Consider the following 24,701-nt stretch of genomic DNA (forward strand, 5'->3'; position numbering starts at 1 on the left):
GACATCGCTCTCCGTCGCTCATGCCGCTCCGTCGACTTGCGGGGATGATACACAAGTGGCTGCCCGTGAAAAAAAATTAATCGCTGAAAATTGGCAAGCATGTCGACGAAGTACAGTTAAATGGAACTAGCCTCATCAATGGATATTCCTCCCAAGGTTTCCAGCGCTCTTGGTGAAATCAGTGGCGAGATTGCATTTGCGAAGGAAATACGCCTTCCAAGGAAGAGAGGAACCAATCAGCCGTGGCGAACCAAAGATAAACAAGCCTTATGATTAGACAAAACTCTGTAAGACATTCATAGTATTTTTTTCTCCCCCGTCTTTATTATATCTAAAGATAAATGTGTGATTGCTTGTGGGAAAATGTTTGTTTTCCTGGAAAAATATAGTTTTCCATAGATTTCCATCAGCTCAACTGCTTTTTAATTGTGTATCCAACCTAACAATAATGCGCGGGGGGGCGGGGGCATTATTGTAGCGCTTATAAGCACTAAAACGTGTTTCAGTGCTTATAAGATTATTATTTTTTCTTTTTGACGCTTAAGTGTTGAAAAATGCCCAGTGCGCTATAATAAACGCCTCGCCCTTACAGCATATAATTACAGCTATATATCTGAGTGTGATTTCAATTGCCTAGTTGATATTCATATGGATGCACTCCAACTGTAAGGTCAGTAATGTATTTTATGTATCCAAAGGAATCGTACTCATTAAGAGTTAATTAAAGAAAGTATTAGGCTTTTTTCGTAATTGTGTGAAATGCAGTTTAGGGTTTTTTTTGTATTTTATCTCAGAACTGGTCTGTTGTGAGCCACTATCTGTCTGCACATGTGCACTGGATGATAGCTTTGTATCCACTGAAACGCGGTTTACATGTCAGCATCTGAGTAGAGGTGCTTTGAAGTGTGTTATCGGCCATCCAGGCTGTCTCTGATGGTTTCCATTTCTATTGTCTAAGAGCCGGAGGTGGGATCATCGCACCTCACTGCACCGGTGGCAGCTGGGGTTGAAGGTTAGCCGCAGTAGAGGTTCCTATAGATTACTGGCCAGGTGTGAAATTCAACCCTGCATGCTTTTCCTGCCTGCCTGGATCCTTTTATTACTCAGAGAGAGAGATGAGATGGGGTGTCAAAGCTTATCACCAGAGGCAAAGAAGAAAAGCCAGCAATTTTTTGTTTTATTATCATCTCTCTTTCTCAGATTCATAATCAAACATTTAGTACCTTGTACGTTTTTCATGAGTTTGACTTGAATCTGGTTTGTTCACTCTGAAACCTGACTATTTTGTCCTTGCACCTCCTATAAATTCATAAACATGTTGCAGCTAACCACAGTAATTACTTTTTCCACAATGCACTAACATGTGTACTGCCTGAGCCTGAACTTGTTCGGAGATTATTAATTTGCAGTGGATCTCAGCAGTTTATGTGCAGGTATCCCCACGGGGGTTTCCCTCTGATCTCACATCACACCCCAGCAGTAATTCCAACTCTGTGAAGAAAAAGGGATTTGTCATTTGGCTGCCCGCTTCCCTTTGCTTTCTCAGGAGCGAAGCTGAGCCCTGATTTATTGTGAAGTTTCCCCAGACTTGCTCAATATCCAGGCCTCCCGAATTACTGAATGAAGGAAGGAAACTGCTCGTTGCAAGAATGGTCTTTTCTTGGAAGATTATTACCCAGGCTGGTACAGGGGGCTGATTAAGGTTGTGTCTTTTTTCCATCATGTCATCCTTTGCCTCTCTTTCAGGGTGTGTTTTAAAGGTACAGACTATTTCCTGTTGTAGATCACTTTATAGTTGACAGATTGAATGATAGGAAGTAGCAGATGACTTGAAAGAAATGTAGATGCACTTACACTTTCTGTTGCTCTAATGGGATACTGTCAAAGTCTCAGACTGCCTAACAAATTGTTTTGTGCACCCCTTTGTAATCACCTTTTTATCAGCCAGGGGTTGTCATGTGTAATTACGAGTGGCCTGCCATCTTATGAAATCTGTCTAATTGGTTTTTTCATTGTAACAGGATGACAGGGTTGGAAATGCGGGGGGTTAAAGACCGGGTCTCTCAGGTCACCGGGGAGGGAACAGCTAACAACTAAGTTCATTATTATTTTTGTCTAAATGCTTTCATTCGGTAATAACTTTAAATTAAGGATTATCCTACTGTCACATTGCACTGGATGCATCGTCATTTGCCCTCAAAAGAAAGCCAGTGAGATGATGGCATCATAATTGGATCCAGAGATCAAATACACTTTTCCTTTGAGTATTTTTCTTTTAGGCTTTTATGCTAGATAGCTTATCTCGTCTACCATGTTAGAGCCACATAGGCAGCATTTTGTCTACAGTTCTTAATGATATATATACAGTGCCTATCATAAGTATTCACCCCCTTGGATGTTTTACCCTTTTAGTGCTTTCATAAATCAATCCTGGTCAATAAAATTTGGCTTTTTTAACACAAAAATTTATTGGAAAAAACTCTTCAATGTCAAAGTGAAAACAGTAATGTCAATGAAATAAAAATATATAAAGAAATATAATTGTTTGCATAATTATTCACCCCCTTCAAGTCAGTATTTTGTAGATGCACCTTTGGCTGCAATCACAGCAGTGAGTCTGTGTGGATAAGTCTCAATCAGTCTTGTACATCTGCCCACAGCAATTTTGCTCCATTCTTCCTTGCAAAACTGCTCAAGCTCTGTCAGGTTGCGCGGGTATCGGGCATGAACAGCCCTTTTCAAGTCCAGCCACAAATTCTCTATAGGATTGAGGTCTGGGCTTTGACTTGGCCACTCCAGAACATTAACCTGGTTCTTTTTTTTTACCATTCCTGTGTAGCTTTTGCAGTATGCTTTGGATCATTGTCTTGCTGGAAAATAAATCTTCTCCCAAGCCGTAGTTCTCTTGCAGACTGAATAAGATTGTCCCCCAGGATTTCAGTGTATTTTGCAGCATTCATTCTGCCCTCAATCTTAACAAGCCTTCCAGGTCCGGCTGCTGAGAAACATCCCCACAGCATAATGCTACCACCACCATGCTTCACAGTGGGGATGGTGTGTTTTTGGTGATGTGCAGTGTTTGGTTTTCGCCAAACATAACGTCTTGTCTGATGGCCAAAAAGCTCAATTTTGGTCTCATCAGACCAAAGAATCTTCTTCCACTTGACCATGGAGTCATCCACGTGCTTTTTGGCAAACTCTAGTCGAGATCTAATATGAGTTTTCTTCAACAGTGGCTTTCTCATTGCCACTCTCCCATAAAGCTTTGACCGGTGAAGAACCCAGGCAGCAGTTGCTATATGCACAGTCTCACCCGTCTCTGCAGCTGAAGTTGCTGAAGTTTCTCTCACTAGTCTCCTACTTGCACGGTCACTCAGTTTACAAGGGCGGCCTGATCTAGGCAGATTCACACAAGTGCCATATTCCTTCCATTTCTTGATCATTGATTTCACTGAACTCCGGGGGATGTTCAATGCCTTGGACATTTTTTCATATCCATCCCCTGAATTGTACTTCTCAATAACCCTTTCCCTGCGTTGCTTGGAGTGTTCTTCTGTCTTCATGGTGTAATGGTAGCGAGGATTACTGATCCACCAGTCTGGACCCTTCAGACACAGGTGTTTTATACCTCAATCACTTGAAACACACCCACACCACTCAGGTGATCTTCATTTCACTAATTGTGAGACTATTGGAAACAATTTGATGGACCTCTATCGAATTAGACCATTCAATTAAAAAGGGGGTGAATAATTATGCAAACCATTATATTTCTTTATATATTTTTATTTTATTGACATTACTATGTAGAAATCTGTTTTCACTTTGACATTAAAGAGTTTTTTCCAGTAAATTTTTGTGCTAAAAAAGACAAATTTTATTGACATGGATTGATTTATGAAAGCACTAAAAGGGTAAAACATCCAAGGGGGTGAATACTGATGATAGGCACTGTGTGTGTGTGTGTATATATATATATATATATATATATATATATATATATATATATATATATATATACGTGTGTGTGTAATTTGCTTCAGGATTTAAGTGGTGTAAAGGAATCAGTGACCCAAAATCAAGGAGTGAGAAGACAGGGCTCGGGAAGAGTTTGTTTGCGTTGCAAAACAAATTTTTCCTTTTTTTTTTAATGTAATGGAGCACTCAAAATATTCTCAAAATATTCTGCCCAGGTCTGAGTTGGCAGTCCAAATGTAGTTGTTTTGCTTTTTCTATAAAAGAAGTTCTACGAAACCCAAAGCCCAAGGCTTTCTAAGGGTTGGGCTGCATACACTGTAGAGGTGTGTGTGTGTGTGTGTGTGTGTGTGTGTGTGTGTGTGTGTGTGTGTGTGTGTGTGTGTGTGTGTGTGTGTGTGTGTGTGTGTGTGTGTGTGTGTGTGTGTGTGTGTGTGTGATAAGGCAGTATTTACCCACTAATGCTACCTTGGCAGTGGCCAGACTTGACCCCATACCTTATTTCTTCTGCCTTGGCACTATGGAGCGGGGGCAGATTTCGGCCAGTCCGAGGCTTTCCACTCCCACCTGAGGCTGCTATCAAAGATAAGACTTAATAGCTCAGCTTTAAATTCATAGTTTCATTTCTGCTCAGCATCTTTACATGTAAGTGGTCAAAACTAGTATTCTTTAGATAACCAATATATGTAAAAATAACTTTCATGTTTATGTACTATTACTATAACTCTATAGCCTATAGATGTTTTTATATATAGTTCTGTTTCAAAAAGAAGTACTTCATTCTGCCAGAAGCTGTGGAAATAATTGGTGCTCTGAACGTGGATTGTTATTCAACTCATAACATTTGTTGATAAACTATTACATGTTAAATTCAGCCCATAATTACAGTGAAACTAGTTTAATATTGACTTACCTATACTTAAGTACCCCCATTTCTAGCTGTTTTCTACTTGGCGAAACATGCATTTTTCACTCCACTATTGAGTAGCTCTGGTAACTAATCGCATAGCAGGTTTATTATTCATGTTTCCATCTTCTTCACTTCACTCTTCAAGGTCACAGGGGACTGGAGGGATCGGTGACCCTGAACAAATTCCTACACGGAACTAAATTAGACCAGTTTTTATGATAATAATATGAAATTAAATCCAGGAATAAATCTTGATATAATTAAGTAGAGAAAGATGAAACCTTTTTGGAACTGCACAGCAGATGCATATAAAAATCTGTACATCATTTTTACCAGCTTCAAAGAACTCTTGAAAAATGTCACGGCACTAAAACAAAATTAAAACAAGGCAATCGGTTATTATAAATGTGCCAAAGTAAGTTGAAAGTCGATAAGCTTATTTGAGTGTGTTTGATTAATTAAAAAATAGGGCAACCCTGCTAATTGAAAGAAAATGTATAAAAGCATTAGAAATGCTTCATATAGGGCTGTTACAGGAGGTTATAGCTTTTGCTCTTTTGAGTGTCTTTGCAGAGACTGGACAGCTGAGACCCTTAAAGGTTACAAGTGGAGAATCTCTGTCACGGTTAAGGTCATTTGATTTTTCAGACCGATTTGCTTTGTTGTAGCGCAGCCATGTCTTTGCATAATAAGCTTAATGTCAATGTTTCTCCGAGTCAGCCCGCCCTTAATGCTGCATTTACATCCAAATGAATGCCCTGGACATCTGTCTGAATACTGCCCAGAGATAAATGGCATACATTTTGTGTTGCATTTAAAATGTAAAGGAATTGCTTTCTAATGATGTAATACTTTATACAGGAGCGAATCTCAATGGTAATGAGGCTCATTGTTACAAGCCGCAGGCGTGGAGTGTTCTTGCAAAGCAGAACAGAGGGACTTTGGGTTGTTTAGTTCTCATACTTACTTTACAGCAAAGAAGAGAGAAATATGGATGTCTCTGCTATTTAGATACCAATTGTGGTAGCCATTATAAAATTTAACCAGGCCAGCTCCTCTTATCGGCTAATCCAGAAGTAATAGATTCCATTAAAAATGTATGGTTGGATTGGGGGTGATCTGTGTGCGTGCTGAAGGCTGTATTAAGATGTATCCAGCAGCTGCTGCAGCACTGCTGTCTAATTCTGTCTGAATTTAGGACTCCTCTTGTCTCCATTCTGACGGGTTCCTGTGGTACCTGACTTAACAAATGCCAAACCCGTCAGAGAAGGCACCTAGCAAATTTTTTTTTACTGCTATCTTGTAATTTATTCCTAAATCATCCCCCTTTTTGCTCACTATTCCTCATTTCCTCATTTGTGATTCCTGGGGGGCAAGAGAGAAAACATTAGTACAGCACACATAGCAACCCTTGGACAGAGTGAAAATGGTGCTCCTCTTAAACATTTTAATTTTCTTGTAATTAGTAAGGATCCTAAGAGCTGTTAAGGTGCACTACGATAGAAGAGCTGTGAATGTGGTAGGGCGAAGGTGTGTTTAGAGCTGGTGTATTGCATGTTTGTCGAAAGGTGGGCTCTTTGTGCAGTCTGCTTCTATCTTTGGTCTGACTGTTGATTGTGCGCAAAGTCACAAAAGACAGGCAACAACATCTGTCTGACCTTCTGTCAGAGTGCTGACAGACAAACAAACTCGGGAACAGCAATCAGAACAATAATCATAGGTCAGTTGTAATGGCCAAAACATTTTAAGGTTTGGGATTAATGTCAGTGTTTCATGAAAGACGCATTGTTGAAAATGTACAAATAACATTTAAAGCCATCTGCTTGCTCAAATGCAAAAACATTAAGTCTTAAGTCTCTCCCTTGAACTTGCTCTTGCTCGAAATGTCCTTAAACTCCCAGCACAAATGCCACATTCTGCCTGCGACAAGAGGAAAAGCTTGAAAAATAACCCTGTCTGCCTAAATATGGTTATCACAACACGGTGGGGGACAGTTAGATGGACGACAAAGCACACAGTCTTTATCTCACTGGCAGGCCCTCAGTGGAACTCACCCCGCTGCTTATCAGCCCCATTCTGAGAGGGCTGAGGATTAAACATTCTTGCAACTTAAACTTTATGTCCTTGTCACACATGTTAGAGAAGTCCTTGAAAACATGAACTGGGATGGCTCTGGGAGTGTGCACAATTGGCTTGTATCCTCCACCACAGTTGGAAAGTTGATCAAAGAAAACTGCTTTGAAGGAGATCAGTCTCCTAACACTGATCGTTCTGTTAATGACAGGAACCTTGACCTTATTTAAATGATAAATGAATAACTAAATTCTATTGGATTGCAGCCTATTGCTCTGCAGTTGTCACATGTAGTCAATTTCTGTATTATTCCAGGCTCTCAGCTGAAGGATATCTTGGTATGGCATCATAAAGAGCAAAACTTCAGCAGAGGGCTGAAGAATTGTTGATATCATGCATTCTGGGGTAACTTTGATCTCGTATTCTGCTTCTCTTTTTCAAGTAACAAGTTTACGCTGAGAATTTTAAGTTTGAGGTGGTTTTTTTTTTTTTTTATAAAATCTCTTTAAATTTTCAAGTAGCATAGCAGCATAAAAGACACCATCATTACGTGCATTTTCTGCATCATTTCTGGCTGCCTTTCCTGCTTTCGCTGAAACTTTTGAAGTAAAGCCACTGCCGACTTCTCTCCGTGAATTGTAATGTTCTCCTTGATGTTTTTTTTTCTTCCTCCTAGCAGTAAATTATGGAAGTAATGGAAGGTATTCCAATTCATGTCTTATTTTCTACTTTTGAAGGGATTTCCCTGGAGATGCCTTTTTTTCTCCCATGGGTCCCTGCTGCCTTTTTGGTATTTACTGTGTGACAAATGTGTTCTAATAGAAGGGTTGTTGTGAAATGCTATTATTTTCTAAATGGAATCTGACCATTCTGTGGCTTTTAGCTCTCCTGATGTGTGTGTTGAGATGAGATGGGTTGGGCTGAACAATTTGAAACGAACTTGGCCGGGTTTCCCAGATCCGACCCTTCTTAAGGATTTAAGAAGGCTCTTAAGAAGGGGCCCTAAGATACGGGTGTTTCCCAGATGACTTCTTAACACCGTTCTTAACACGGTTCTTAGGACGGCTCTTAAGATCGCTCTTTAAGAAGCTCTTTGGAGGAGCTGTCCACCACCACGGTTCTGAAACTAAATCAATCGATGCCAGGCAAATCGATCACCGAACACTATCAGCGCATTTTATCACACAGCACTGCTACTAAACGCACTAATTCCCTGCTGCCTAAGATGATAAATATACTACAATGACCCTTTTTCATGATGAAAACAAGACTGCAACTAAATAAGAAATAGTCTTGGTAAGAGAATAATGAGGAAATGTCTTTTTTCTTTAAAGGAGCTTGAGGCAGGATTTATGAAAAAAATTCGTAAACGTTTTAAGTTTTCTAGTAATAAGGTCAGATGAAGCATTCCAAACCAAAACAAATGAGCCCTCTAGCGTATCTCTCCGTTGCCTTGAACAGGCTGTGTGCTGCAAAATGTGCTGCAGTGCTGGGGCCGAATTTCCCCCGCTGCCCTGCGGATGTGACGTCACATGACGCTGCATGCACGTTCTCCCCGTTCTCCCGTGCCGGCTTTGCTGTTGGCTGCAGTACCCCCGTCGGCCGTCGTGGTGAAGGGGGGCGCTAATGAGTCTCATTTCTTAAAAGGAGCCTCATGCTCCTTTAAATGTGAAAGATGGATGAAAGGACAAATTAACTTAACGATCAGCATAGGACCACATTGTATCCTCCTGACTAGTAAAACAGTATCCTTCACCTCAAAAAAATATTCTGAAGTTTATTTAGCTACTTGACCTTTTTCACTATTAAGCAGAATCTTGCATTCATCAATGTTGTATTTGCGGATGTTTGGAGACACACAGCGGGTGTGTGGAGACATGCAGCGCTTCCTCCCAATCCAGCACGGGTCCACCAAGGAGGGATTGAGGATGGGGATTAAGGTGCCATCCACTACACCAATCACCCGGGGGATCCCAGCCATGGCGTGGAATCCTTGGTGGACCTGGCGGATCTCCTCCCTTGTGGTGGCATCCTGATGTGCGCTCGGGCATGGCGCAGGAGGATCGGTGTCACGGCTGCCACACTCCGTGACACCGATGCCTCGCTCAGTCCGGTGCCGTCCCCCACCACCTCCAGGAAGCTCCCGTTTTTACGCATGCGTAGAAACGCAGTGCAGCCAGTAACTGGACCTCCGGGCTCAGGGCGAAATTGCACCAGGTTGCCCTCTGATATGTGGAGACACCAACGTGATGAGGTGTTGTATCTCAGCCCGTGGAAGCCGGTACCTCATCTGGACGGCCCGATCCGACAGCACGTCCAGGAGATTGAAGTACTGACGCACGAATGCGTTCATATAAACAGTTCTGCTTCGCGCACAGCGACGCGGTTGATTTGCAGCGAGCATATGCTGTATAGCAGCCATGGTATCTCACACGTGTGATGTGGCAACGCCTTTATATAGAGCAGTGGATGAAGTCTCCCTTAATGAGGTTCCAGCTGAACTCAATTACACCTGTCAGTTGCCTGATGTGTTAAATGTGGCAGGTTTGGAGGGTGGATGTGTTTTTGATGTGCCCTGAAGCATTTTTGAGTGTGGTACATTATCTCATATGTGCACGCAGATGTGGGATGTGTGCAGACAAATTATGATAAATGATAGTCATGATGATTGTTTTATTTGTGCGTAATGCATAAAGCATATACAGGAATACACTTGTTATTCCTTATTTTTCTTTTTTTTTTCCCCTTTGCTGTCACCAATGAATGCTAAACAATATAAATCTAAAGTATAAAATAGATCAAAATTTGTGCGGTGTGCATTGTTTTAATATCTCATTGCTTGGTGTAATATTGATTTGCCTGACGCGCCTGGATCTCTGAGTCTTTGTTCACTAAGAAGGTTGTAAAGAGTGGGTCAGCAGCATCTTACATTTCCTTCTTAATGAAAGAGCTTCTTAAGCTAAGAGCGACTCTGGGAAACGCGTTTTTCTTTCACAGGCTCCTTAAGAAGGTTTGAAAGAAGCGTTTTGCTGTTAAGAGCTTCTTAACTGATCTGGGAAACCCGGCCCTTGTCACTTAGAGATGGATGGTGAGTGGAGGAGAGGAGTCGAGATGAAGAGGGAGAAGTTAGGGAACCTTTTTTTCTTAAATCTTGACAAGACACTAACAAAAAAACCAAACAATGTCTCTTTTTTCCTTTCGAAGAAAATGTAATCATATTTTTGCAGCCCATCACTGACATTGTGATCTGTGGTTGACTTGCTTCAGCAGCCCTCTGGACCCTTGGGGATAAATAAAAACAAAATCCAGATCTTTTACAAGAGCAAGAAAAAGAAAAAAGGCAGTCTGACAGCTGAACACTGCAGGCTTATATTATCCATCTTGAGGAGTATTGCATCGTAAGGAAAATAAAGTGTTTCAAACTGTAGGTGCTGAATTGATTAACTATTAATACTCTACACTGTTAAGTCTGTGACATTTTGCATCCATAGCATTTGCCTGTTTACGAAATACCGTGATTCCCATACATCAATGTCTTATACTGTAGCCGGAGGCTTGTTTTAGTTCTGCAAAGCAAGCGTATGGATTTTGCTGACTCTTTCAGATAATCAAAGACAATGTCAAAACTGATTGCCACTGAACTATTTCCACAGTGCCTGGCCTTCTCTCCAGAATGATTGCTTCAATCCAACTAGCTGTTGAGAGGCACAGTCTTGTTCAGACACACGTTTTCATTTCCTCTGACAGTACTTAACTCTGCAACTAGCACAGCCTGCTTTAGGGAGTCGGCTGCTTTTGGCTTTCTCTGCTGATCAATACGGCCATAAATTTACAGAACAAGAAACCTGGGTCTCTGGGCTGGTTAGCTTCGTCAGGCCATGTGGAAACACACAGCCCGAGGCTACAGCAGGGTTAGTAATGATCTGTGTGATCATGACCGACAGAGCAAGGTTGGTAATAGGAAAGAGCCATCATAACAGCTAAGCAGACGCAAAGAGATGTACTCCTCATTACGCAATTCTGTGTTCTTGAATGCAGTTCAGGTAAAGTTGAATTATAATGAGAAAACGACACAAATGGTTGCAGAGTTTTATGTCCTGTGTAAATACAAACTTATTTGCTGAGTTTGAAGGTGATTCTCTCTTGCCAAAGCAAAGTAATAAAAAAGTCTCGAATTAACCCTCAGAAGTTTTGAAGACACACAACCGTGCACGTCTTTCACTACCTTTTTGAAGTCCTGAGTTTATTTAGTTAGACATCTTATTTTACAACAGGAAATTAAGAAACTGGGGACACTTTGCTGACAGATGTGGCCACGTCCATCTTTTATAAACATTCAATATGGTTTTACAAGTCAAACATCTTGCTATACTGAACAGAGTTTAAAATGTCAGAAGTTGCTCCCTGCTGGGGAGAGACTGAGTTCTTCGCAAGTCTATGGTCAGTCCATCACTTTTGTCTAGACTGAGATGATAAGTATTCAATAGTGGTTAGAATATACACTTTGTCCATATATGGTCTACAGAGAATAAAACCTCCAGTACCATAAAAATGGCAATGCAATTTGTGGTATAACCATGTTTCGACAACTGTTTGGTTGATTGCAATGAAATGTGTAACAGTGGTGACGTTGTGAGGATAACTCCTAAAAAATCTTCAAATCCTCTGATTGGCCCAATTACCTACCCAACCAATAACATTCCCATCAAGCTCAGCTGTATTTTATGGTCTAATGTCCTAATTAGTTAATGTTTGCTTTTATGGCACGCTAAACGGGTCACTGTGCACAGGTTGAGGTCAGTAATGCTTGTAGTTAAATGCTGTCTCTAAGAGTATCCTCGGAGAGCTGCTGAGTGTTGAAATAGTTCCTGCAAAGTAAGAACCCTGTATTTTTTTTAAATTTATTCTAGCAGGAATACCCAGGCTGCGCGCAGCACCTCTGAACTATCATGCTAGCCTGTATCCAGAGACGGCAGAACTTCTCATCGCAGCATTTGGCCTGCACACCTAAAAGCCTCGATGTCCCGCCACCACAGTTACTACTGAAAGTAGCACCATCGCAGACATGCACCCAAAAAGGTGAGTCCATCAAATAGCTTAAGACAGTTTAGCTTGAGGCGACATACAGGGAACGCCATACAACCTTCATTTGAAACCACAAAATCCGACTATTTGCAGAAGAAGAAGCCATTTCTGACCACACAACATAGGTACATACTTCAGATTTTTTCTCTGTAAAAGAAAATGTTCTCTTTGATCTTTTTGGCTCAAAAGTTCACATAAAGCTGCACATGCATAGTCTAGCTAAAATTTCGCTGCTGTGAAACTTCTTGAATTACAGTAACAAGCCTCTTGATGATGTCTGTTAATTGGGTCAGTAATCAGTGCACTCCTGTGGTGCAAATGCACGCAGGTCAAAGTGGACTCCGAAATTAGAGAGTTAATCAGCTCTCCCACACAGTTAGTAATGATGCACACAATTTGTGTCATGTCAGTGTTATTTGACCTTCATTTTGACTGATTATACTGCCTTTGTTGAAAGGTTGGGTGGTTATCTCCAGCCCTGGAATTTGTGATTAGATTTTTTTTTTTTTTTCAATTTAGTGATTAAATTTGGCACGTTTGCAGATTTAGGTCCTGTCTGAAAGTGCTTATTATCTACACAGGTTTCTCTTCATCAGCTTTAGTTGCTAATTCCATAGTCCTGGCTTACTGGACAGCCTGTATTCACAAAATGGATCACAAAATACTATTTTCTTCAAGTGGTTCAGTTATGCATCTGAAGTCACGTCTAGTTTTATGCTCTTTACATCAAAGATATTTACAATTTATTGAAGTCTTATGTTCATGTTCTTTTTTCACTTATTCTCTAATTAAGGTTCCTCTAAGGTTAAAGCTGAGAGTAACCATGCTGGGTCTGCTGAGGTCACCAGACCTCATAATTTAAAAGGATAAAAGCTGTTGATATCTGACGGGTGCAAAAGAAACCTAACAGGACAGTTGAGAAGATGTCAGTGAAGCATGCACATAATCATGAGCTCTAAACAGCCAAAAAATGAATGAAATCACTGTTGATGTGATGGAGTGTAATTATGTCTTTCTTATTTGGTTATAGCTGATCATGCATACACAGCTATACACAAATTTGAAGGCTTCCTCCTTCATTTCCCCGGGCAAAATACCTCATTGTTATTAAATATTAATTGGGAATCAGTGGAGCACTTGTCTGCTAAATGTTGGAACAGAAGGGACCCAGTTCTGCCTCAGGCAGATTCAGGGATACATTTCTCATTCTGTTTACCTGCAGGGTCTCCGCCCCTCTTGAGTTTTATGTACTGCGACTCTGCGTAGTGCAGGAGCCTCCAGCTTTACTCTGACATTTAAAGCACAGCCACAGGGAATACACTTCCTGATGGGAGCTCAGTCTGTGTGGTCCAAGACGCTTCATTATTTGAGTCGTTACTGGAGAAAGTTGAATAGGGACAATCTTTAGTCGCTACTGCCTGCTTTTGAAAGCCATTTCCATTTTTAGCTATCAATAAATGGCAGGCACTGGACATGAGAACTCTTTCGACTGCACGCCAATGTGAAAGATTTCTGAGAAGCAACTGTTATGAAGATCAGAGTAAATGAGAGCTGTGCTCTTCTCTGCTATCTCAGCATGAAAGCAAAGGGCTGGGAATGCTTCTTTCCCACGCTGCTGGCTTGTGCTCGGACTGGCTTGGAGAGGGAAAACTTTGCCCAGGCTGGGCCAAGCGGCACAGAAACAAATGAGGAATGACACTGGTGCAAAGAAGTGCTCGCCAGAGCCTTCTCAAGCACACATAACTAAGTGTTCAACCCTGACGTTACTCTGTTCTGAGAGCACTGTTCACATAGAGGCTACTGACACGGAAAGAAGGAGGCATGTGAAAATGCGCTGAATGAGTGTCTGTGTTTTTTAGTTTTGTATGTTTACAGAGGAAGGTCATGAATAGAGAGGCTAGTGTGAGGGGAAACGTAAGAGCACATTCTCCGGCGTTTAGCATGTCTTGTGTCTTACTGCAGTGTGAAACGCAAAGAATGAGCAGTTGCATCGGATGCTCGTCATGTTTGTCATGTAGGACGGCTCAAACTCCAAGTCACAGCTGGTCTGGCTGGGAAGAAGGCCGTCATAGTGGTGGCTCATTCAAAAGCATAATGGTAAATGAACTGTGTGTATACAGTGCTTTTTCTTCTAGGACTGAGTAATCAAAACTCTTGTTACAGTGGAAGCCAAATTAATTAATTCACATATTCACCCATTCACTATTGTCTGCATTGAGTGCATATCACAACTATACACACACTGATGAGGCAAATGAGGACAACATGGAGTTCAGTGCTTTGTCTAATTTATGCTGCTCTAACTCTGAATCTCTCAATTTCTTTCGTAATGGACACAGTCTTCTACTTTTTATCAAGAAAACTGGGGTTACAATTACTCCTAGAGCAGTCATTCTTGCTCCAATTGAAATAATATATTGATTTTGTGGAGTTTCTTTTTTGCCTTTTTTTTTAAGAAAAGAACTCAGTCACTTTTTTTTAAATTAAATGTTTGACTTAAGTATTTTTGAAATTTGCTTAAATAATCAAAGACAGTAGGATTTACTGTTGTTTGCATAAACAATCGTGTAAAAGGGAAAACAGCAGAATTGTATTTTCTCGTCGGTGCATCCATTTATAGGGAGAACTTGCCAGCTGCTGGTTTAGCTGTTTGCTTTTGCTAAGCAGCAGCTAGTCCATCACAGAGGCTCGTCTCAAACAGATGAATGAAGGCGGGACCAATTAATTACATGCTTCTAATGACTGGACATACTGGGTGCATAGAAGAAGTTGTCATGGTAACAGAGAGATGAGTTTAAAATGCACCATGTATGTGCTGAGCTTAGTCCCTAGTTATTACGCGAGGCCAGAGTATTTTAAATATCAGGATTATTGGTGTAGTAAACAAGTATTTACGCCCGCTGTTCTGTAATTAACTGCCAGTTTTCCGTGCCATGTTGCTGCTGAGAATTTGACACGGGTAAACAACTTATCTCACCCATGTGTTCACGATAAGTCTTTAGTCTGACATCAAAGAAACTGTTCTTTTTTTTTTGGTTGTTTTTTTTTTTTTGCCTGGCAGCTCTGCCATCATGTATGGATAGATTTGAGTTTTATCTCATGTGGGAATCATATCTAGCAGTCATTCTAATTGTTGCCTCATGTTCTCCCTCCGGGTATGAAAATGGTTGAAAGCTGTGGGTTCGGAAAACCCAACGAGCTTGTCCAACTCCGGTTTCAGCCCTGCCTTTGGGGCTTGTTTTGCCCGTAAATTAGTGATTAACTCAAACTGCTCCAAAACAATGAGGTCTCTGCTCTAATCTGCAGGGAAATGGCTGCTAGTGTGACCACGGGGAAAAGATTATCCAGTTTTAGAGTGGCAGAAAGCATTTAGTGGGTCTGTATGTGGGTGTAATAAAGGTTATGAAAGACTACAGTTATACATAAACCCCTGCATAATTAAAAAGGGTTGTATTTCTCTGGGGTATTTGCATATAATATTTATAAAATATCCTCCTTCAAATCACAAAGACATTTTCCAGTCTCCTGCATGGAAAGAGGAAATCAGGATTAGCTGCTTCCTCTTAAAGTGTGCCTGTTGCACTTGATGCTACAACAGTTGAACAGCATGTTTAATGCATATAATCCCTTGTGCACCAATAAAACACTGAAACCTTGGACCATTAATGCTTGCTTAGGCACAGAATCAGGTGTGGATTGTTGAGGTGACACAGGGCCCTGTTAAATCTGCTAGTTGCTGCACCTCACATTACTGGCATTTTGCTCATTTTTAAGAAAAATAAAAATATACTCAAGGTTTTGAGACCTAGGTGGACTGCTTCAATCAGCCTTGGAGAGAAAGCTGAAAGGTCAAAGAATGTTGCAGAACTGCATGATGACTTTGGCCATGGGTGAATGCAAAAAGAGGTATACTTTTTGTATGCTGCCTCTGCTTACTGTCAGGCCTGACGAGAGGTACAGCATGCAGGCTGCAGGTTCAGAGTGATTAAGTGCTTAAGGTCAGACTGCTAATCATCTCCCTGCCATTCCTTACCTCACAACACACAGCTTTCATTTCCCCGTTGTCATGTGAACAGCCTCAAATTTGTTTTCATTTCTTATCTTCATTTTACAGCACTGAATTTTGTTGTATTAATATGGAACTGCTCAGCAAAGAAAACTTGGAAATGCATTTAGAATTCTTTTAAAGCTGGCAATCTGAGTTTTTATTTTTTGCAGAGGACTTCAAGATGATATTGATGTCTTCAAATTAAATAGACAAGCCAGTGCCTTGCATCATCTTTTGATGTTAATCCTTTACAGCTGAGCAGTCTCTGTGATCTCTCATCACGGGAGGAAATGGTAATGAGCTGTGACCACTTCAAGTAAGAACTATTTTTCTTTTCAGTGTTTTTTTTAAAGGATGTTTGGCCAATTCAAAGATACTCCATATCTTAGGATTTTTTATTTTATTTATTTATTTATTTTTTTTTTTAACTCGATTTTGGTATTACAGATGCTAAATCCTCTCTGACATCAGGAATCTCTTTGATTTATTGTATTTCAAGTTAGGGGATCCTAATTTTCTCATTTTTTTTCCTCATTTCACTCACTACCTTTTACCACATGACAGCTAAATAGCCTCCCGCTTTTCCTCATTGAAACACAAATGACAACAAAAGATGGAGCAAAAATGCTATAACTGCTTAAACAGCCTAAACTGCATGGTGGACTGCAGGATGGAGGATTGGGGCTGTTCTTATACACTAAAGGTGCGGGTATGCTTCTGCGTCACACACACGCAGAGCACACGGCGCACCCGTGACGCCGTCACGAATCGTTCAGACTTCTCCGTCTCTCCATTTGGTCGCGGTGCAGTACCCCCCGCGGCCACTAGTTAGCGATCTTTTTCTGAATGGTTTATCCGACTTTTTCCGGTCACAGTAAATCAAAGAAATAAGGACAACTATTGTGCAAAAAACAAAAACAAAAAAAATCACATATAAACGAAGAAAAAAGCCCTGGAAGTTCACTACTGATTCAAACCGGAAACCGGAAATGCTTCGCTTTCAAACGAACCAATCACAGCCCTCTCGGTCTGCGTGTGGTCGGCGTCTCCTCGACGCGTAGTTACAATTTTCGGGAGGTGCACGTCACTGACGGCGCATGTGACGGCGTGTCCTCTGCGTGTACAAAAACCACACGCCGTAGACACGGCGTCGTTTTGACGCAGAAGCATAATTCAGCCTTTATGAGGCGTTGATCATTAAAGATAGTAGTTGGCATTGACCACAGGTTGCTCTGTGAACAAGTTCCATCTGCTGATGCTCCATGGGTTGGATCAAAGAGGAGATGCATGGATTAAACAATTTAGCTAATATTGTATGGGTGTAAATCAACAGGATATTTTTGGAAGTTGTAGCCCTATGCAATGTACTTTTTTTCTACCTTTTAGTTTTGATAGAAGCATTCACCTAGAAACTCTTCACCTGTCTCTTTCTGTAATGTTACTGTAACCTAAATTAACATTGTTACCAGACAGTTGAGGTGGACCCATCATATTTGGAAAGTTCTGTGATGTAGGAGTTTCATTGTTTATACGTGCCTTTCTTGTGGACATTTGAACACCTTAAACAAAAATAATCATGTGACCAACCAGGTGGGATTCAGTCCCTTTTTAAATATCCAAACCTCCAGGGTGGCAGCAATTAAGTTGAGGAGCCTACATGACATTTCTTCTTGGAGTGATTAATGCCCACACTTAGCTAATTCGACTCTTTCTTAATTGAAAATTTTAAACCTGATTTTAAGGGTGGTGCACATGACCTCTCTGGAAATCCAGGAGAACACCAAGGATGCGAGATGTTACATGTTACAACCATCAAACCACCACTTTCACAGACATAGATAAGCCTCTACACAATAGTCTTTTCCCTACTTTGCAACTTTCACAGTGCCAGATTGTAATCAATGAGCCACACAGTGTAGCTGTACTTAACTTGTGTGTGCTTGTAAGAAAACCCCCTTAAAATGAGTGAACATGTTGAAGAATGACTTAGGGCTGGGCGATTTTGGACAAAAATAAAATCCTGATTTTTCTCTCTGAAAACCCGATTTTCGATTTTGATTTCCATTTTTTTGGTAAAATTACAAAAGACTATGGAATAAATTGTTTCAAATATTTTATCTTTATTTTTAAAGAAAAATAGCAAACAAATGTCCCTATTGGGAATGAAGTGCAATTGAAAGATACTGTAAATCCTCCTTGAGTTTAGTAAAGTGACAACATTTACAATTTTCTTGACCAAACAAAGATGACTAGACGAGCTCTGTCTGTAATGCAGACAGCTGCAATAAAGGAAAATCGATTTTCCGATTTTCCTTTTTTAACATCGATTTTGATTAATAAATCCCATTTAGATTTAAAATCGATTAATCGCACAGCCCTAGAATGACTTCAAAATATGCTTTCATTACAGCTGCCCCATGCTTGGTGAAAGCGTGTAAACATCCCATGCGGTGCTCAGTTTACCACAGTATAGTGCTGCACTTCACCACTATTTAACACTACTGATTGCTGTTAAACTCTTCAATTTTGAGAGGCATGCCTTTGGCTGTAATTGAGAGCGATTTTAATACTGATCATGCTGATCTCACACGTAACTTAACATTGAAGAGTAGTTGCGTTTCTGTCAGTATAACCTAAACTGATTCCTTTTTTTTTTTCCCCTGTGCATGTGTCACCCAGTTGTGGTGCTCGGATGATAAATGTAAATGCAGAGTGCCTATTTGCTAATGAGGTTTCCATAGTGCCACATTAAGTCAGCCACAGTGGGAAGTGCAGCTGTGTTGTGTCTCCATGGCTCTGACAGGGCTATAATCTGTGGACTAACAATATCAGACACCCTGTGAAGACGTGTTACCATTCAAAGTGTTTGAAGTGTTTGTGGAGCAGCAAGCAATCGCACCACGCAGGGCTTAGCACTCACATTTTACTCCATAAGAAATGGCTCAAATGCTGGGTTTCGATTTGTTTCGCTAAATTATCTAATGCTGGTAACTGCACAACATTACTACCCAAGGCAGAAAAATCGTAACAATCCTGGTGTGTGGCGCCGCAAAGAGTTATTACATTTTTAAATGTGTCATTCCTTCTAGTCATCTAAGCTCCTTTTTAGGCAGCTAAGATCCTCTCCCTCTTATCTCTTATGGATACGAATAAATACATTTTTATTCAAAAGCAGGAAATTGTTATTACAGCTGGCTTTTACTGTTATCTCTTTCTACATAACAAGGATTGTGGGAAAACCAGAGAAGAGCATGCTCACATCTTGATGTGGTTTATTCCAAACACCTCTCCAACATCCCAGATGTCATTGTTTTTTCTATAGCAGCTGTGCACTGTGATACATGATAAGCAGCATTTTGCTATGTTGTATTTCTCTACAGATTTCATTCATGCTCCCGGCACCATGGTGCTTCTTCCCTCTGCGGCGCTGAGAGTTTGTTGGATGGATTGAACACTCCACCATACCTCTTTTCTCCATTTTAAACACCCAATTTATTTATTTCATGAGGTGGATCTTGTAGATTGACTCATTTTCACAGTCGGGAGGCTCACTGTAGGACTGAAATGAAATGAACTCCCAAATCAATTTCAAATGGGAACAACAAGCGAGCTCTCCCCCGCATAGCTGGAATTGGTTTTGTTATTGAAAATGAAATGAAGTGGGGGGGTTTTTTGGGGGGGGTTGCCCTTTATGGCAGATTACAGCCTTGTTCTTTTGCCTGCCATGATTTCCACTGACTTGCTGTTTGATCTAGGTTAATTTCAGTTGCTTTACTTTTCCGTCAGAATTGGCATTAAAGATAGCCGTCATTTCTACAAGGTAATTTGTTGTGTTTGTTTCTTTTTTCCCTTTCTTCTTAATGACGCATCTTTTTTGACCTTTTCTTAGTCACTAGGATTTAAGCAGCCATGAAATAGTCTGAATAAAGGGGTTTAAATTGAGTCTTGCTTTGTGTGGTCTGCTTTCCTGGACACATTTTAATCAGTGGTGCTTTTGATGATTGTGTGTGGGTTTTGTTGTTGTTTTCCTCTCTCCTGTCCTTGTCTATAACAACTTCTCTTGTACAGTTTGTGCTCCAGACTTTTACTGTTGATTCAAGTTCATGAGGGCATGAGTGGAATTAAAAACCCATAACCACAACCTGAAGATACTTGAGTGATTAGACATTTCAAAATTCAGGTTAAATAAAGAAATCCTTAAAGTAATGACTTCAAAAAGTAGCAAGAGGGTCATAGTGGGCTTTTTGAGTTGTCACACTTTCTTTAGGGCTTAAATTTCCTGTACTTGTACCGTAAAAGGTATGAGGAGTAGGCATGTTCAAAATCCAGTTATCCCTCCACTAAGACACTGCTTCAGAACTGCTGGGAACACCTCGTTTTTGGTTTATTCCTGGACTCGATGACATCGACAGGCAACACTTTTCTTATTAGTCAGAAGGTGACGCGTGGTCCTGCAACAGTTTAGTGTATGAGGGGAAAATGCAGGGTTTTTTGTCATTTTGTAAATATCTGAGCATTAAACCTGAAAATTAAAATAACAACCTGTGAATATGCGAAAAAATAATAGCGGTACATATGCCAAGATTACGTGTAGTCATATTCATTACTTTTTCTTTTTTTTTTTAAACTTTGTTTATTAAGATTTTCAGGTTTTTATAGAGACAAGTACAAAAAACAAAGACAAAAAAACAAGATTGTGGTCAACCACTAGCTGGAGGCAGAACATGCATGAACTGTAATATAAAACATGGTATGTACGATAAATAAAATGATAACCTCAGCAAAATGTAAAGTCAAAAATAACAACAGCAAAACAAACAAAGAAAGAGACAAGAAAAGGAAAATAAAAACAAAAAATAAAAACAAAACAGGTAGGCACTGTCACACATGATGCATGGAGATCAGAAGAAATGAAGCATGGCGGTTTTGAAATTGGTAGACAGGATTAAATGATTATGGGACTGCAGACAACTGAATATTTTCTTTAATGTGCTTCCGGAAAGGGTTCCACAATCTGGAAAAGGTTTGAGCAGAGCCTCTCAAGGAATGCTTTATTTTCTCTAGCTTCAAAAAATAGAGTAAATGTCATATTCATTCCTTACTGTCTTGATGTTTTAAAGAAATCTCTAGTCTTAGCCTAAAATTGAAATAGTTGTTGAGAAGAAACATTTTCCACAGATCCTTTTCTACTGTGGCTAAATTGCTAAATTTCTCATTGGATGCACTGCACTAAAATCTTTCTTTTGTTACTTTTCATATTTTGATTTCCCAGGATAAACTAATTGTGGGTTGAATAAGTCTGAATACATTTTATTAACCACCAATAAAACAACACTCAAAGCATTTCCTTTCTTAAAATTAGTTAATAACCCAGCTGATGCCCAAAATCATCCCAACAGAAACAAGATTCTCCATGGCTGTTTTCTAATCACCTTTTCTGTATGCTCTCTTCTCAGGCGAGGCAGCATCCATGGTTTCTCGTTATCCATCTCCTGCAGAGTTGGATGCTTTTGCCCAGAAAACTGCCAACAGTCCACTGACTATCAAAATCTTTCCATCTGATGTGCGGGTGCCACAACACAAGCAGCTTAACAAAACTGTCAATGGCTTAGACACGACAGGCCAGCGCTGTAGCCCTTACTCACACTCGCACTCAGGAGGCTACCAGGGCTTACTGGGCACCGTCAAAGCTTCTGTGGTGGTCAAAGGTGTGGTGAAAACATCTGAGGGCAAGAGGACTAAACATGCAAATTCCCAAACTTCTGTGGCACCGTATAATAATCCTCTGAATAATGGCTACACAGTGAGGCACGGGCATAAGGCCTATCATATAAACTCATGTAAGCCCCCTGATGTACCCACTGAAACACTTTGTTCTACTGTAGGAATGGCCTCCGGAGATCAGAGACTGGCCCCCCGGTCTGAGCTGGCAGAAGTTCAAAGCCTCATGAGGCAGATGAGCAGAGTTCCCCACAGCCAGGCCCTGCAGCTGGGGGGAGAGGCCGGAGCCAGCCCCGCGCTGCAGGCCGTGGCCGCAGTGGCACATTCAGACTCCGACTTTATCTTGGGAGTGCCGCCTCAGAGCAGCGTAGCCTTCACGGGGGCAGTGCCACCTACACAGATAGCAGATACAGCCCAAACTGGATACTTGGCAAGAGGAGACTATAGAGTGTGGCAGCACAAAGCTCAACTGCAGCAGCAGTCCTATCAGCAGGGAACAATGGGGATGTACGGCAGGAATAACAGCACTCAAGGGCACAGAGCAGCAGAGGCCGGGGTTGGCCAGTCTCCTGAAACCAGACTCCCTTTGCCATGCTCCTCACAGCTGCCGTATAGGTGGCACCATGGAAATCTGAGTGCTGGTCAGGAGCGAGTCGGCACCTCTTCTCTGAACCACGCTTCCCTGCAGGGGGAGCAGACAGTGGGGCAGTACTTCGCTCCTCACTGGGACAACCCAAATAGTGACTGTTTTACCTCTCAGGTCTTGGCAACGGGTACATGTTCAGCCAGACCTGGAGACATTGGGCTTTCCCATGCCCTTCCCCATCTCCAACCAAACCTCCATCAGCACCACCAGTCACAGCTCCCTCCTCCTCACATCCAGGCCTATGGTACAGACCAAAACCTCTGCTGCGGGCTGCCTAGTTTTAGCCTGTGCCACGCTGCAGTACTCAGCAGCAGCCTGCAGTCTCTGGAGTGCCTCATCAGCGAGATCCACCCGCCCTGCATCAAAGAGCGCATGCTGGGCCGTGGGTACGAAGCCATAGGGATGCCTCAGCTGCTGGAGCATCAACAACAAACCCACATCCAGCTCCCCGTTTACAGATGAGACCAGGTGCTGCCACACGACGGGACACAGAGGATCAACTTTTAATAGACAATGAAAGTGTCAGTTTAGACATCTATAAGGAAGACATGCCTCTTTAGTTTGTGCATGTATTTGTAGAAGGCTTTGTGTTTGTATACCTAGAAAAAGGTAAATGATAATCACAACTTGAGATACAGGTTTAGTCTAAGGACTCTTCATGTTTTATTTTTGTATCTTAAATGGCCATTTTTGTTTTAACACTGAAGCTGAGCTCCTGATCATACTTGGAACTTAAATATGTATGTTTGGCAATTTTCTTTTCTTTTCTCTCCCATTTTAAGTAGGCTTTTATAAAAAGGAGTAACAGGAAAGGGGGGAGATCTTCATTCTTGAGTCTCGAAAGGATCTCTGGTAACAGTTTTTGTGCATCTGTTGTATATTTTTACGTATGATTATTTCTTAGGAGACTGGGGAGTTGCATCTAAATGTGAATATATTTTTCTGTTGTACAGTTATACAATAGATTAAGTGTTTTATCATATAACGTCTCAACCGATGTGACGTACTTGCGCTCAGCTCAGCTTGTTATAACTGTTGCATATCCAAATCAACTGTGGCGGTCGCGCCAAGCAAGATTTACCCTCTGGTTGTATTTCTAATATTTTTTAAACCTCGACAGGTTCTGTGAACATTTTTCTTGGATGAAATTAGATCATTCTCTTGAAGGTTGTGACACCGTTTCACAAGACCATATGTGCACTGGAGTGCCATGTTGAAGAGCAGGCCACCTGAATCAGTTACTGTCTTCTTTGTAGGGCTATATTATATCTCTGAGGTTTGAGATGTATGAGTGAGTAGTTCGTAAGTCTGCAGTGGTTCTGTGATACTATTTATTTATGCTGGCCTGGTAAGTTTTATGGCATACTGTGTCTATAATTATAAAGTGCAATTATTATATATAAACATGTGAGCTCTCCTTATGAATTGTTGATGAAATAACTACTTTTTGCAGTATATGATCCTAATCCTTTACGCCCTCTTTTTGTGTCTTAATAAGGAATGTCAAGTAAATTAAATTTTCTAAACCCCACAACCACTGTTTTTGCACATTTTAAATGTATTATTTCACAAACATGCAGCCTTTTTTCATGAACGATGAACTAGTTTTGGAAAGCTGAGACTTTATTTTTTTTTTTTTGCTGAGATTTAAAGCTTAACCACCAGACAAGTTTTTTTCTCCCTTACTTTTACTAACATTCATCTTTTTCACTGAAAGATGTCCTCTCCATAATATGGTGCAAGTCAATCCTGGGGTAAAACACAAGCTGAAAGTGCTCATTTTCTTCTCGCTGTGAATTATGTTAAACCAGATGGATGGCCCTGAGGCAGGAGCCACTGCATAGTTAAAAAAAAACATACATGTAAATAGAAATGTGAAGGCTCTCCCTGTAAGACATTACTTTTCACTATGAAAAATGCACCAGCGTATTGGTGGTCACATCATTTAGAAATGGTCTGGCTGTAACAGTGTTTTTGAATTGTTAATCTTTGTGTCTGGCTGCACTCTTTTTTTTTTGTTTCATCTGTTCTCATAAATTGGTTGCTATAGAAGTGATGTAGCTCAGATCACCGCAGACATAAAATGCACATCCACTTATGTAGCCCATTATACCACAAATTACCTACACGGTCTGAATAACGGTTTTAGAAGCACGATTAGAAGCAAAATTGCAATACCAATTGATGACCTCATTTCAGATAAATATGTTGAAGGTAAAGGTCACTGGCTTTGTCATTGAGGT

At 40.8% G+C, this 24,701-nt stretch overlaps 1 protein-coding gene across 5 annotated transcripts; it reads left to right on the forward strand.

Annotated features, from left to right (window-relative positions):
• On the forward strand, positions 1–24,264 carry LOC133455230 (protein FAM222A). 5 transcript variants are annotated; one of them, XM_061734167.1, is made up of 3 exons: positions 1–287; positions 11,869–12,037; positions 21,548–24,264. In XM_061734167.1, the coding sequence occupies exons 2-3, from the start codon at positions 11,908–11,910 to the stop codon at positions 22,918–22,920; spliced, it is 1,503 nt and encodes a 500-aa protein (XP_061590151.1). In that variant the 5' UTR covers positions 1–287; positions 11,869–11,907; the 3' UTR covers positions 22,921–24,264. The 5 variants fall into 5 exon arrangements, with proteins under 5 accessions (XP_061590151.1, XP_061590152.1, XP_061590153.1 ...); XM_061734168.1 differs by having other exon boundaries at positions 11,872–12,037; XM_061734170.1 differs by lacking the exon at positions 1–287 and adding an exon at positions 16,346–16,407 and having other exon boundaries at positions 12,010–12,037.
• The last annotated feature ends 437 nt before the right edge of the window (positions 24,265–24,701 follow it).

Source organism: Cololabis saira, chromosome 11 (genome assembly GCF_033807715.1).
Source record: "Cololabis saira isolate AMF1-May2022 chromosome 11, fColSai1.1, whole genome shotgun sequence".
NCBI classification, from domain to species: domain Eukaryota; kingdom Metazoa; phylum Chordata; class Actinopteri; order Beloniformes; family Belonidae; genus Cololabis; species Cololabis saira.

Excerpts from the sequence above, each read along its gene's own strand:
- LOC133455230 (XM_061734167.1), top strand. The coding sequence starts at position 11,908 with ATGCTAGCCTGTATCCAGAGACGGCAGAACTTCTCATCGCAGCATTTG. Across the intron at positions 12,038-21,547 it reads GCAGACATGCACCCAAAAAG|GCGAGGCAGCATCCATGGTT; the intron begins GTGAGTCCATCA and ends CTCTCTTCTCAG.